Consider the following 12,203-nt stretch of genomic DNA (forward strand, 5'->3'; position numbering starts at 1 on the left):
CGTGGGCGCAACGCCTTGTGCGAGTATGATTGTAGATCAAGACGGCAATTATCGTGAAATGCGAGGCCTCGACCACATCAGTGAGATGGAGGTCTTGGAATTAATTATTGCCCGGTTGCACATGAGATTGAATCTCTACGAGATCCGAGAATTCGTGGAGCAAGACATGCATATGCCGTGCGCCCCGCAGCTCGTGCGGTGTGGAGAGCGGCCACTAGTCGATCTGTCTTTGTATTCTGCCTAAATACATTGCACGCCGAATTGCTCACGGCGGTAAACGGTAGAGCGATTAGGTAAGCGGGGAGGTGCATGTGGTCTGCGATTGTATGGAGCGAAGTGCACCGCGTAGCGCACAGTACGTAGGAGTGATGGGGGTGGACCACCTTCCCCAGCAATCGGAAAGATGGGGATGGCCCGGAACCGTGGTTCGGTTGCTGGAGGAGAAGCGCGACCTGGATGCAATTTTCGCAGCCGGCTGCGAGGTCCCACCCGAAGGCAGCGCTACGGCTAGCAGTCGATGGTCTCATGCTGAATCTAGGTGCGATGGAACAGTGAGTAGGTCCTCGGACGGCGACGAGGTCCCGAGGCCCGCTCGTGTCTACCTAACGGCCGGGTGAAGGCGAGCTGGGTGCTCAGAAGTTAAGCCTGGAGTGACCTAGGTTGCTATCCACGTACGGACTGCTGACCGGATGCTGCATCGCCGCTTTTCACATTGATGCGAGAACAGGCGTCGGCGTGGTTGCTGCCACTCTCGCGGCTTGGCAGCTGCTCTTGCACGGGTTCCTGCGCCGCATGCGAATCACGACCACGACGTGCGTTTGCGAGCGCGTCCCGTACTTGGACTCGAGATGCATTCCTCGCGCGTTCGACGCGGCCGCGACGCTCTGACGCGTCCAGACGCGTCGTCACGTGTGCATTGGTGTTGTCCAGATGAGACCACGAATCCACTATGGGTCGAGTGCCAGACATGCCGACAGCGCGGTAGCACGGCTCCACGCCTTTCCTCGACCGCCACCTGAAGATTCACAGCCCGCAATGGAGCTGCTCGTGGCGCTCGTGGGCTTCCTGGGCCTTTTGCCCACGGCCCTGGCGTACGGCGCCGTTAGCGATGCGACCCTCAGAGGCCTTCCTGGGCCGGGTGCCGACTTCGACATCGACACAGGCGCCCTGCTCGCCCCGATACTGCGACCGCGGGTGTCGGGCACCGAAGGCAGCAGGGCCGTCCTGCAGCACTTTGTCGACTTCTTCAGAGGTGAGCTGCCCGAATGGCGCCTGGAGCTGCAGAACTCGTCGTCGACCACGCCCACCTCAAAGGGCCAGCCGGTGCCGTTCGTGAACCTTGTAGCGACACGCGACCCTCCCAATGCAGGTGTTGGCGACGTCGGGCGCCTGGCGCTGGTTGCGCATTACGATAGCAAGCTGGAGCCTGCGGGCTTCATCGGCGCCATTGACAGCGCCGCGCCCTGCGCAATGCTGCTGCATGCCGCACGCACCGTCGACAAGGCCCTCACCAAGAAGTGGGCGGCCATGGCTGCTGAAGGCACCGACGACCTCGAAGACAAGAAGGGCGTCCAGATACTGCTGCTGGACGGCGAGGAGGCTTTCAAGGTCTGGTCGGACACAGACAGCCTGTACGGCTCACGGTACGGCGTGTCTCTGCCATGTGCACACGCAATCACTGACACGTAGTCCAGCGCTCTTGCAGAAGAATGGGAGAACACGTTCAACCCCGCCGCATCCACGTACAAGACGCCGCTCGACTCCATCGACCTCTTCGTGCTGCTTGACCTGCTCGGTTCCAGAGGCCCGACCGTGCCCTCGTTCTACAAGACCACGCACTGGGCCTACAAACACATGGCTCAAATCGAGCACCGCCTCAGAGATCTTGGCCTCTTCAAATCGTCGCCAAACCACCCTCTCAAGATCGCAAAGCGCAAGAACAAGAATAAGCGAAAGGAGCCCTTGTTCCTCAACGAGGCCGCCAAAGAAAACGGCGACTTCTACGGCGGTTACATTGCCGACGACCACCTTCCCTTCCTCGCTCGTGGGGTTGAGGTCCTTCACATCATCCCTTCGCCATTCCCACATGTCTGGCATGACATCACGGACGATGGCAAGCATCTCGACATGGACACGGTCGAAGACTGGGCGAGGCTTGTTACCGCATTCGCAGCCGAGTGGATGGACCTCGAGGGTTTCTTTGATGTGCAAACAAAGCCCACGGCGGAGGTCACTGGGAAATCGGAATTGTAAGTAGGTCTGTTTGCGCTTCTAAACTCTCCAGTGACGAGTCTAATACATTGCAGCAATATACCCTAGCATACGTTGAGAATTCTATCATTATTTGATCTTCTTGCACATCCTGTTCCATGTCTCCATAATGTTATGGCTGCCTGAACCCTCTTTCAACTGAACTTCGCAGAGGCGTATGACAAAGGGAGCTGGTCAAAACGCCACCTGCCATGCTCCTTTCCATTCCAGGTGAGACAAAGAAAGTGGGTGAGCTTTTGTATCGACAACAACGCCACAACTCGTATACTCCCAGCTGTTCCGTCTTCATTCCGCTTCATTACATTTGACTAAAGGTGGGCCGTGTCGTTAGCCAAGCACTCCTCTGTGGTTCAACTCTCGCAAGATGGCCAGAGGAAAACCAAGGGCCAAATTTCCAGAAGAATATACATTGGAAGGTGGAGATGCGAGAGCGGCGCGAGAAGAGCGCGGAAAGGCTCCGCAAGCCAAGCCGCACAAGCGTGGTGGAGTTCACAAAATGAAGGATGAACACCTGACTGACACTAAGTGGGATAGCATGACTCGTGGTGAGATGCTTTCTGCTGCTCAAGAAGACCCGACATACATACCATTTTTCGCAAATTTCAAGGCGAAGAAACAAAAAGTGAAGGACCTCCAGAAGCATGTCCTGGCCCGGACCCTCGCCGATGCTGATGAGCAGTTGGAAAGGAGAGCTCAAAAAGCGAAGAGGGGGAATGCGAAGTTGAGAGAGAACACCAGAGTCAAGGCAAAGGAAGCCGAGGAGAAAAGACAAGCAGAACAGCAGAGGAAGCTTGAGGAGAAGCTTCGGAAAAAGGAGGAGGGTCAGATTGTGAGCGACGAGGATGAGGATGAGGACGAGCCGATCCAGGAACTTCCTCAGGTCTATCTGCAACAAGAGGACAGCAATACCAGCGACACGACTAGCACTCATTCATCCGAATCGCTTACCTACCCGCCACATAGGCTTAGGATCTTTGAATGGTCGTTTGCCGACCCCCCGTCCAATGACTACTGGAAAACACCGCGGACCTGGCCCCAGAACGAAGAGCTTCAACCCAGGCAGCTGCCTTACACACCCCTGAACGTAGTCACTATGCAAGGCCATGAAATGCTGCACACGCCCGGGATCGATGCTAAGGACAAAGAGACTGAACCGGACCAGGTACCGGCACTCTCAGAGAAAGTCAAAGATTTTGCTCGCAATGGTGTGTTGATTGGGCCACTTGAAGGTGCTTTTGTTGAGAGTGGCCAGCACTGGAGCAAGCGCACCATTGTACAAGCATGGAATGGACGGATGTACTTCAACCTACCACGTCCAGACGAAGATCTCGCAGAGGTTTATCGGCAATGGAAGTCTAGGGAGGCGAGGGAGAAACGTAGAATGGATCGCCAGCCGTTCCACACAGCGGGTGTCCATAAAAGAGACGACAGGCTGCAGGCGATAAGAAAGAAAGAACAACGCAAGATTACGAAGAAAGTGTACAGGGCTTCCCAATGGCGCCCCACACTGGTATACCTTCCAGCGTATCTTCCTTCTTACTTTGAAGGCCGGTACAATGGCCCTGAGAACACGTTTGCAGATCGTGATATTAAGACTTTGTTCTATGTCCGCTTAAAAGGCGAGAGTGTCCCAAGCTTTTTCTTTTGGGTGGACAAGGATGACTCGATGAATCCTACGTTGAAGAACCCTACGAAGTCAAACACAAAGTACGAGAAGTATCAGGATCAGCATCCAGGTCGCGACTCTGAGAGTGAACGGAAGCCACATTGCCGGTCTTCAAGACTTATTCGTGTCAAGAAGGCGGCTGGTCCCAACAGATTACGATCAACGAGAAAATTGAGACATACAACTACTTATGACGTCGTAATCTGGGCCATGGAACGAGACTTGTACCGCTTTGGACTTGATTACACCCTCAAGTTTTACCACGATAAGTGGCTAGATGAAGGAAGGAAGGATGCATGGCACACTTTGACTCACGTGCTGAGAAACCAGCTTCCGCCGAGCGGTAAATTGCCGATACACCCACCGGTACAGTTGGAACATGACCCAAGTATGATAAGCATAGCTGAGAAAATGGCCCGGGTGGAAGGCTCGAATCCAAACTCCGACGATCCCATTCTTCCCATTTACATCAGCGATGACTGGACTCGAAACGACGGCGCGTATTGGACAACTGAGGAACGCCCCAGAACGCCTGTCCACCATGGCATGGATGCGAGGATGCAATACGCCACGCCCATCTCCAGAGCAGGAAGACCGGCGTCTAGCTGGGGCACGCCCGCATCAAGACCAACCACGCCAGACACTCCGCATTCTCTACACCGCAGAATCAGCGATGTTTTCACCTGGGTGTCCACAGTCTCGTCGAAGGGATCGCAGTTCTATAATGCGCCCAGTCCCGCCGCGACTGAGCAACTTCAGGAAGCGAGAGACCTCGCGCTTGACATCATGGCGGATCGAGCACCCGACTACCCTTTTGATAATCACATGTGGACGATGATGCAAGAGCGGTATAGACTCCAGAACCAGGTGCCGGATCATTGTGCGATTTGTCTGGAGGAGATCGGTGATGTCCCTTTTTTTGAGTAAGTATGCTCACCGCTGTTGTTTCTACGCTCTAAAGGTTTCGACTGTACGAGCAAACCGAACACAATTGATCTCATCCATAAGATTGCGATTAACCTCACCCAGGTATGAACAACATCTGATCGACCACCAAGTGCACATGCCCATCCTCTGCCCCTTCTGCAGCACCCACTGGGAGTCCATGGATGGCGCAACCAAGGCTCACCACGTGTGGAGCCACCGGAATGAAGCCTACCAAACAGACGCCTGGAAGAGATACGCAAAGCAACACCCTCAGTCAGCCAGGCGATACGCGCAGACGCCACCGGAATTGCAAGACAACGTCGCAGTCCCGAGGAGAAAGTCCAGCGTAAGATTCGCCCCAACGACGGTGGGCCAGCGCACAGCATACAACGACAACGACCTCGCCCACACCCAGGGCATCTACGCGCGGGGCTCAACGTTCGACACATACCCTCCCGGCCCCAACACGTCCGGCTCCAGCGCCACTTTTTCAACTTGGACGACTAGATCTTGCTCGCGAAAAAGCAGCCAGAACTCCCACAACGCCGCGGCGAAGGCGCCAGCGAAATCTAGCATCAAGAAGAAGAACAAGCCGAATCTGACGATTATCACGGATGCCAATGGGCGCCGACAGGTGGACTATAATACATCATCTCTCAGGAACGTGCACCGCGATGCGCATGATCCGAGGCGGAAGAGTTCGTCGGATTCCATGATGGGAAGCAATCGGGGTATGCGGCTGTATACGTATCTAGATAATGGGGAGGGGTGGCCTAGCGACAAGGAGATTGGTATCAGTGGTTTTAGTGATGTCGAGGATGGTGATGATATTGGGGGAGATGCACGGCCGGTGTGGCAGGTGCAAGGAGGGAAGATAGGCGCTGGTGGGGAAGTACCAGCGCAAGTTGTAAAGATTGGAAGTGTAGATGAGGACGGAGAAGAGGAAAGTGAGCATGATAGCAATGAGGAAACTGACGAAGACGAACAGGATGAAATTTCACCCGACGATGATGGTGGTGGAGACGATTATGATGAGCAAGATGATTTCGGGCACGATGACCGCGGGGACCAAGATGGCGAGGGGCCCTATAGCGAAAGCAATCATGGTAGTGATGATAATGACTATGTTCTCGAGGAAGAAGAGAGTGTAAGTTAGTTGATCTGCCAGTCTTTTAGTGACGATGCGTCTGCTAACTAGGCACAGCCTCGGTCACCTAGGCGCAAGAGACAGAAGACGGATAATGAAGAGCCCGACAGTTCGCCCAAAGCGCCGACTGTCTCGCCGCTCACGCCTCATTCTTCGAGGAAGAGCTCTCATAAGTCAACATCATCTCAGGGCTCCGCGCATGGCCCTGCTCTCCCACCTCCATCTTTTCCCGCGGATGGCTGGGAGGAGTGGCCGGAGGAGATGCCCCTGTGGGACGATGCGGTGGAAGTTGAACAGCAGGACGTTCAAGCTTCTGATGAGGACTATGAGGACGAAGGCCTCACCATAGACGAAGCTCACTCCTTGATGAGCGTGAAGAAAGGCAAACGCAAGCACCACATTCCCCCGGGCCAACAGCATAAGCCTTCAAATGCTTCGAGTGCAAGTGCATTCAGCGAGCCCAGCACTGATCGCTCGCCCGCGCCCAGTCCCTCGTCGAGCCTCGCTCTTGCGGAGGCTTTGCGGCGTAAAAGAAAATCGGCCGCGCCGCCGAATACGCCTGCTGTTGGTGATGAAGGCTTGTCCGACATCCCTGAGGGGTTGCTGTCACAGCCACCGAGTCCGGGACAGCTGAGCGACCGGATCAAGGAGAAAGTGGTAGAAGTCAGCGATCATGGAGAGGATGACGGGGGGGAGGAGGGTCGGGAGATAGAGAGTATAGATTGGGAGAATCTGTTCGAAAATAAGGAGGAGGAGGAGGAGGTCCCCCTGCCCAGGCCAACATTGACGAAGAGGCAACAGGCAATGAAGAAGGCTGCTGAAAAGCGAAAACAAGCTATGCAGGAGGCTACTGATTCTTCGTATGAGGATGATGGTGCGGAAGCCGACCAGCCCGCTCGTCCGGTGCTGAACAAACTGGCAAAGAAAAAGCCTGCACCTGTAGCGAGGAAGCAGTCGGCCCAACAACCAGCGAAGGAGGCACAGCCGAGGAAGAATAGAATGACTGAGGCGGAGCGGCTGGTGGCAGAGGCGAAAAAGTGGAATGATCTTATGAAACGTGATGATAGTGTGGGGACTGGAGATAGTGGAGATAGTGATTGTTAGTGCGTGTCATTTTCATGTTTGTATGTAGTTCAATAGAAAGTTGTTTCATTCGCACTTGAGAACTGTCATAAACGTGCACCGGTAACATTCAAGGTAGCTATGTGAGACATGCGAACCTTGAATGCCCTTTTTTCTCTTGATCTCTTCCCTTAGACGATGCAATTTTTTAAAATCACTGTCTTTCACGGCTTCAGAATTCACATATGTATTCGATCACAGGAGCCCACACGAAAACCTGGACCTTCTAGTCCATCTTATCCTGCAGGAAATTACTATACTATACAGTTGTGAAACCATGATCTAATGGGCTACCCCAACATCTCACATTCATAGGAAATCCAGTTTGCTCTATTGGTTTCTCTGAATGCAACCAGTCTAAGATCCTGCGTTCGTAGTCGTGATTCGCGGCAGTTCGCGTATCTGCCAGACTCTTCAATCTTGCACAGCCCCCGGCACACATCAAGGCAGATTCATCGCGGAAAGGAATTAAGCACGAAAGCAAAGAGTGGAAATCCAATTCCCGATGCCGAGATAATTTCGCATTGCGAAAACATCGTGGTCAACGCACTCATGCGCTTCTGTGCAAATGTGTGATTTCGGTATACACCACCGCTTCGCCTCTACTATTACGTATGGTGCTTTTCGGAAGAGATCCATGTGTGGTGTGTGCCTTTCCGCGCGCTTCGCAAAGCAAAACTTGGAAGTGGATGTCCATCCTTCAAAACGTACTCAGGTCTGTCGGTTGCTGTAGGGATGTCGATAACAAAGTGCCCAATTGGGTTAGACAGGGTTCCAGTAGGCAGTCACCATGTGTACAAACGTCGTCGACTGGCAGTACACTGCGATGCTTTTACGGCCGTTGAGGTGGATCATGACACTTCTATGACTGCCTATAGCACTTGGCGCATGCGTGAAAATGTAGAACGTGTAACACTCGCCCGAGCGGTCAATGTGATATAAAGCACGCTGGGATCGACAGCATCTTGGGCATCCAGCACCTCGTTCCAACCCACTATTTCACGCGTCCTGTAACGCTTCGCACTGTGAAAGCACTGCATTCAGAATGGCACCCACGGCCCTCATTGTCCGCTCCGCAACCATCTTCTCCTCCGTCCTCCTGATCGCTCTGTCCATTACTGTGCTTTCCACGAGCGTCGATGCCTCGAATCGCATCGCGAAGGACTTCCCTGCAGGCGAGTATGGCGTGTGGTATGGTCCCGTGAATGCTGTCTGGAAGGGAACAAACTCGTCACTGGAGTTCTTGGAGAAGAAAGTGAACCTCGACTACGACTATGCGACCGAGCAGGCTGCTTGGGCTGCTGCTTCGATCTGCCTCATTGTTGGCCTGCTCAGTGTGGGTTTTGAAGTGACGAGATTGTTGCGCTCTCGAAAGGTATGTCACCTTGGATAATGGTTGCTGTTGTGCTCCCACTAACGCTCAATGCAGAACGGAGACACCGCGAATACTTCAAAGGCGTTGTCGATTACCGCAATCGCCCTTTCTACTGTTACGTTCATCGTATCTTTAGCAGCGTTGGTCTTCGTCAATGTCCACCCCAAGCAGATCGAGGAGACAAGTTGCGATTGGGAGGGTACGGCCGACCGGTCGTACGGATTGTTCAAACCTGGCCGCGACTCGTACACCTGTACACGGGAACAATCTGCGTGTAAAGTCATCTACTACGCCATCCAGGACGTGCTGCCCAAGGAGATGCAATGTGTTGAGCTTGTAAGTAACTATGGGAATCATCGAGTGGTCGCAATCCGGACCTGGCTGACATGGAAATAGCAAATCGCCCGGCATACGATGATCCCGCTCTTCATCTTTTCGGGGCTTGTGACGCTTGGGTATGGGGCGCAGATGTGGGTGGCTAAAAAGGAGAGATACGGGGGCGTGGATCCTGAAGAGAGGGTGCGACGACTTCAAGAGGAGGATGAGGAGTGAGGGTCAAGTTTAAGTGGAGGATAGGGAATGGAGGCCGGATCCATGATTGCATAACGACATTGGCGTTGGTACTTGGTTTATGAGAAAAGGTCATGACAATGGTGGTGGACTGGCGCGTGTAAAGTCTGGGCAACCCATGTTATGGCGGAACGATACTTCAGTCCGAGCATTGTGGAATTCTACGTGCGAACGACATTGGTGTATCCAGAGCGCAATTGCCCAAAGTTTGCGTGAAGGCCGTTGATATAGGCGAGCCCAAGCTCGTGTCGTGAGGGGTAAGGAGGCCACAGCGCGTGGACCGGAAGATGCGCACAGCAACCGCAGCACGAACCAAGGCCAATGCTAGCTACGGCGTAGAAGTAATTGTAAATTTAGACTGAACATTGTTTGATCCGAGCCAGTGAAGTTCCGAGCTCTCGAGTGACCGCGGCCCGCGCTGGGGGAGCAAACGGAGCCGGGATAGACGGCCTTGGCGCGCTCTGGCCACGAGAAATTCGATTTGGTTGTGATCGCATGGCTCTTTCCTTACAGACAGCTTGCCGCTTGCACTCCGCTCCCTCGCACTTTCCCATCGCCCCTCATCGCGTTTCTACTACATTGCAAACAGACCTCTCCTAACTCTCTTCCTGCAGCAGTGTAGGATAATTCGCTTAGTGCGCCGCCCGAAGCTCGCACTCGCTTGCTCTTCCGCTCCCCCCTCTCGCGGGACTCAGCAGTACGTCCATCCATACTCTCCCTTCTCTGGCATCGCTGACGAGCCTGCTTGCGCAGCTCCAGAGCTTCTTCCTTCGCCCTTCCCGAGCCTCAATCGATACTCGCCTCTCTACGGTCGCGACCGCGCCCACGTGAAAGCTTTCGCTGTACTATATACATACCGTCGCCGACTTCAAGATGGCAACCGCCGCCGAGCTCCCTGTCAATGGCAGCTACGCGCAGCAGGGCTACGATGGCAGCAACTACGCCAACAATGCCCCCTCATACTCGGCATCTGCTTCCCAGCCCGCCCAGAGCTCCAACACAGCGGCCTCCGAGATCCCCAAGGACGAGGTTGGCTGGTACTTTGTCGAGCAGTACTACACCACCCTGAGCAGGAGCCCAGACAAGCTCTATGTGAGTGTACAGGGACGCACGCCAATGGCCTTTACTGATATGCGGACAGCTCTTTTACAACAAGCGCTCGCAATTCGTCTCTGGCAATGAGGAAGACAAGGTCAATGTTTGCGTGGGCCAGAAGGTATACTCCTCCTAGACTGCATCGCTGCGCATCGGCTAACCATGTGACGGCAGGCTATCAATGACCGCATCAAGGATCTTGACTTCCATGACACCAAGGTCCGCGTTACGAACGTCGATTCCCAGGGCTCCGATGCCAACATCGTCATCCAAGTCATTGGTGAGATCTCAAACAAGGGCCACCCGCACAAGCGCTTTGCGCAGACCTTCGTCCTCGCCGAGCAGACCAACGGCTATTTCGTTCTGAACGACATCTTCCGCTACCTCGCCGAGGAGCCGGAGGATGAGGAGGATATTCAGCACGACGCCTCTGCTCCCGCTGCCGGCGTCCAGGAGCCTGCACCTACTGCTGCTGCACCCGAGAACGCTGGCCTGAACCAGAGCGACGAGATCGCGACCACCGAGGAGGATTTGAACAAGGTTGACCAAAAGCTTGAGACCGCCAAGGAGGAGCCAGCGCAGGAGGCTCCCGCTACCGCCACAAACGGTACGCCAGCTGCCGAGGAGGTTGCTGAGGCCGAGGACGCCCCTGCTGCCGCTGTGTCTGCGAGCGAAGAAGCTCCCAGCAAGGAGCCCGAGGCAGCTGTCGAAGTGGAGGTTGCTCAGCCAGAGAAGCCTAAGGACCCTGCTCCCACGCCTGCCCCCAAGGCTGCCGCTCCCGCTGCTCCGGCTAAGCCCGCAGTCCCCAAGTCCTGGGCTGCTCTTGCCGCGTCCGCCCACAAGGTCGCTACTCCGGTCATGCCGGCTGCGGCAACATCCCAGGCGCCATCCCAGGCCAAGTCCACGACATCGACCCCTGCCCCGCAGGCTGCGCCCGAGAAGACTCCCGCTCCCGCCCGTGAGTCCTCGCCGACCAACAGCCAGGGCGACGCTGCCGGCTGGCAATCCGTTGGCACGAAGAAAGAGCAATCGCGTGGCCAGCAGGCTCAGGCACCGCAGGAGGCTGACCAGAGGCGCGCCTACATCAAGAACGTCTACAGCCAGGTTGAGGAGGGTGCCTTGAAAGCAGCTTTGACCAAGTTTGGTGAGATCGAGCACCTCGACATCAGCCGCCAGAAGGTAAGAAGGCAAGTTCCCATTCATCGCACTGGCTAATCCTTTTCTTTTAGAACTGCGCATTTGTTGATTTCAAGACGGCTGCCGCCTTCCAGGCTGCTGTCAACGCCAACCCTCACACCGTGAACGGTCTGGAAATCAAGGTGGAGGAGCGCAAACTCCGTCCCCAGCAGGGCTTCAATACCAACTTCCGAGGTGGACCCGGTGGTCGCGGCCGCGGTTTCCCTGGCCAGTCTCGCGGAGGCTTCCAACGCGGCGGTCGCGGCGGCTCTGTTCGTGGCCGTGGTGGTGCTCCTCAGGAGTCTTAGAGAGCCCACCTTCTTCCACCTTTCGCTTCCACACATCTTACCCCGGCAGAACCTCTGGACTATCAGATATGGCCTATCTTATGACGACTGACGGCTCTAATTACGTGTACTGTATTCGCCCTTCAGCGTTTGTCCAAAAGTCACGTCTTCGTTTCGACAAAAATATGGGCGTCTGCTTTTCCTTAGCTACGGCACCTACGTCCCCTTGCATAGCGTCTCCTTTCTTGGCATTCCCTGTACCCTGTACATGTTCGGCAATGTGTTTTTAGCACGTGTTTTCATTTCGTCTGTTAATCTTTTTTGATATCCTCTTTTTCCGGGAAAGGCATCTACGGGGGTCTGGATAGGAGCAAAGGGATGTCGCGTGTCATTTACCGGGGTATGGGCTATGTGGATGGAGGTTTCTGGGTGCAGACGGCGCCTTGGCTGGGAGTGGAAGGCACAGGGTCCTGAGAACAAGGTAGGCAAGAGGATCTGGGGGCGGTGCGACATCGCGCTATAGTGGCCATGTATAACAGTATTCATGATGCGTACTGCATTCGATGA

General features: G+C 54.9%; 4 protein-coding genes across 4 annotated transcripts; all 4 read left to right on the plus strand.

The window, feature by feature from the left end:
• The first annotated feature begins 793 nt into the window (after positions 1-793).
• CC84DRAFT_1161260 (uncharacterized protein) lies at positions 794-2,358 on the plus strand. The gene is made up of 3 exons (XM_018177689.1): positions 794-1,643; positions 1,695-2,257; positions 2,307-2,358. Exons 1-2 carry the CDS (start codon positions 1,036-1,038, stop codon positions 2,251-2,253), a joined length of 1,167 nt encoding a protein of 388 aa, XP_018040659.1. The 5' UTR covers positions 794-1,035; the 3' UTR covers positions 2,254-2,257; positions 2,307-2,358.
• Positions 2,359-2,378: 20 nt separating this feature from the next.
• CC84DRAFT_478014 (uncharacterized protein) lies at positions 2,379-6,146 on the plus strand. Its single transcript, XM_018186421.1, has 2 exons — positions 2,379-4,860; positions 4,967-6,146. The coding sequence occupies exons 1-2, from the start codon at positions 2,636-2,638 to the stop codon at positions 6,018-6,020; spliced, it is 3,279 nt and encodes a 1,092-aa protein (XP_018040660.1). The 5' UTR covers positions 2,379-2,635; the 3' UTR covers positions 6,021-6,146.
• A 2,032-nt stretch (positions 6,147-8,178) lies between these two features.
• On the plus strand, positions 8,179-9,060 carry CC84DRAFT_1213638 (uncharacterized protein; the record flags this gene model as incomplete). The annotated part of the gene is made up of 3 exons (XM_018182555.1): positions 8,179-8,508; positions 8,563-8,844; positions 8,905-9,060. 3 exons carry the CDS (start codon positions 8,179-8,181, stop codon positions 9,058-9,060), a joined length of 768 nt encoding a protein of 255 aa, XP_018040661.1.
• A 540-nt stretch (positions 9,061-9,600) lies between these two features.
• On the plus strand, positions 9,601-11,755 carry CC84DRAFT_478030 (uncharacterized protein). The gene is made up of 5 exons (XM_018186422.1): positions 9,601-9,775; positions 9,832-10,170; positions 10,220-10,294; positions 10,348-11,352; positions 11,403-11,755. The coding sequence occupies exons 2-5, from the start codon at positions 9,952-9,954 to the stop codon at positions 11,655-11,657; spliced, it is 1,554 nt and encodes a 517-aa protein (XP_018040662.1). The 5' UTR covers positions 9,601-9,775; positions 9,832-9,951; the 3' UTR covers positions 11,658-11,755.
• The last annotated feature ends 448 nt before the right edge of the window (positions 11,756-12,203 follow it).

This window comes from Paraphaeosphaeria sporulosa (assembly GCF_001642045.1).
Source record: "Paraphaeosphaeria sporulosa strain AP3s5-JAC2a unplaced genomic scaffold CC84scaffold_2, whole genome shotgun sequence".
Taxonomy (NCBI): Eukaryota; Fungi; Ascomycota; class Dothideomycetes; order Pleosporales; family Didymosphaeriaceae; genus Paraphaeosphaeria; species Paraphaeosphaeria sporulosa.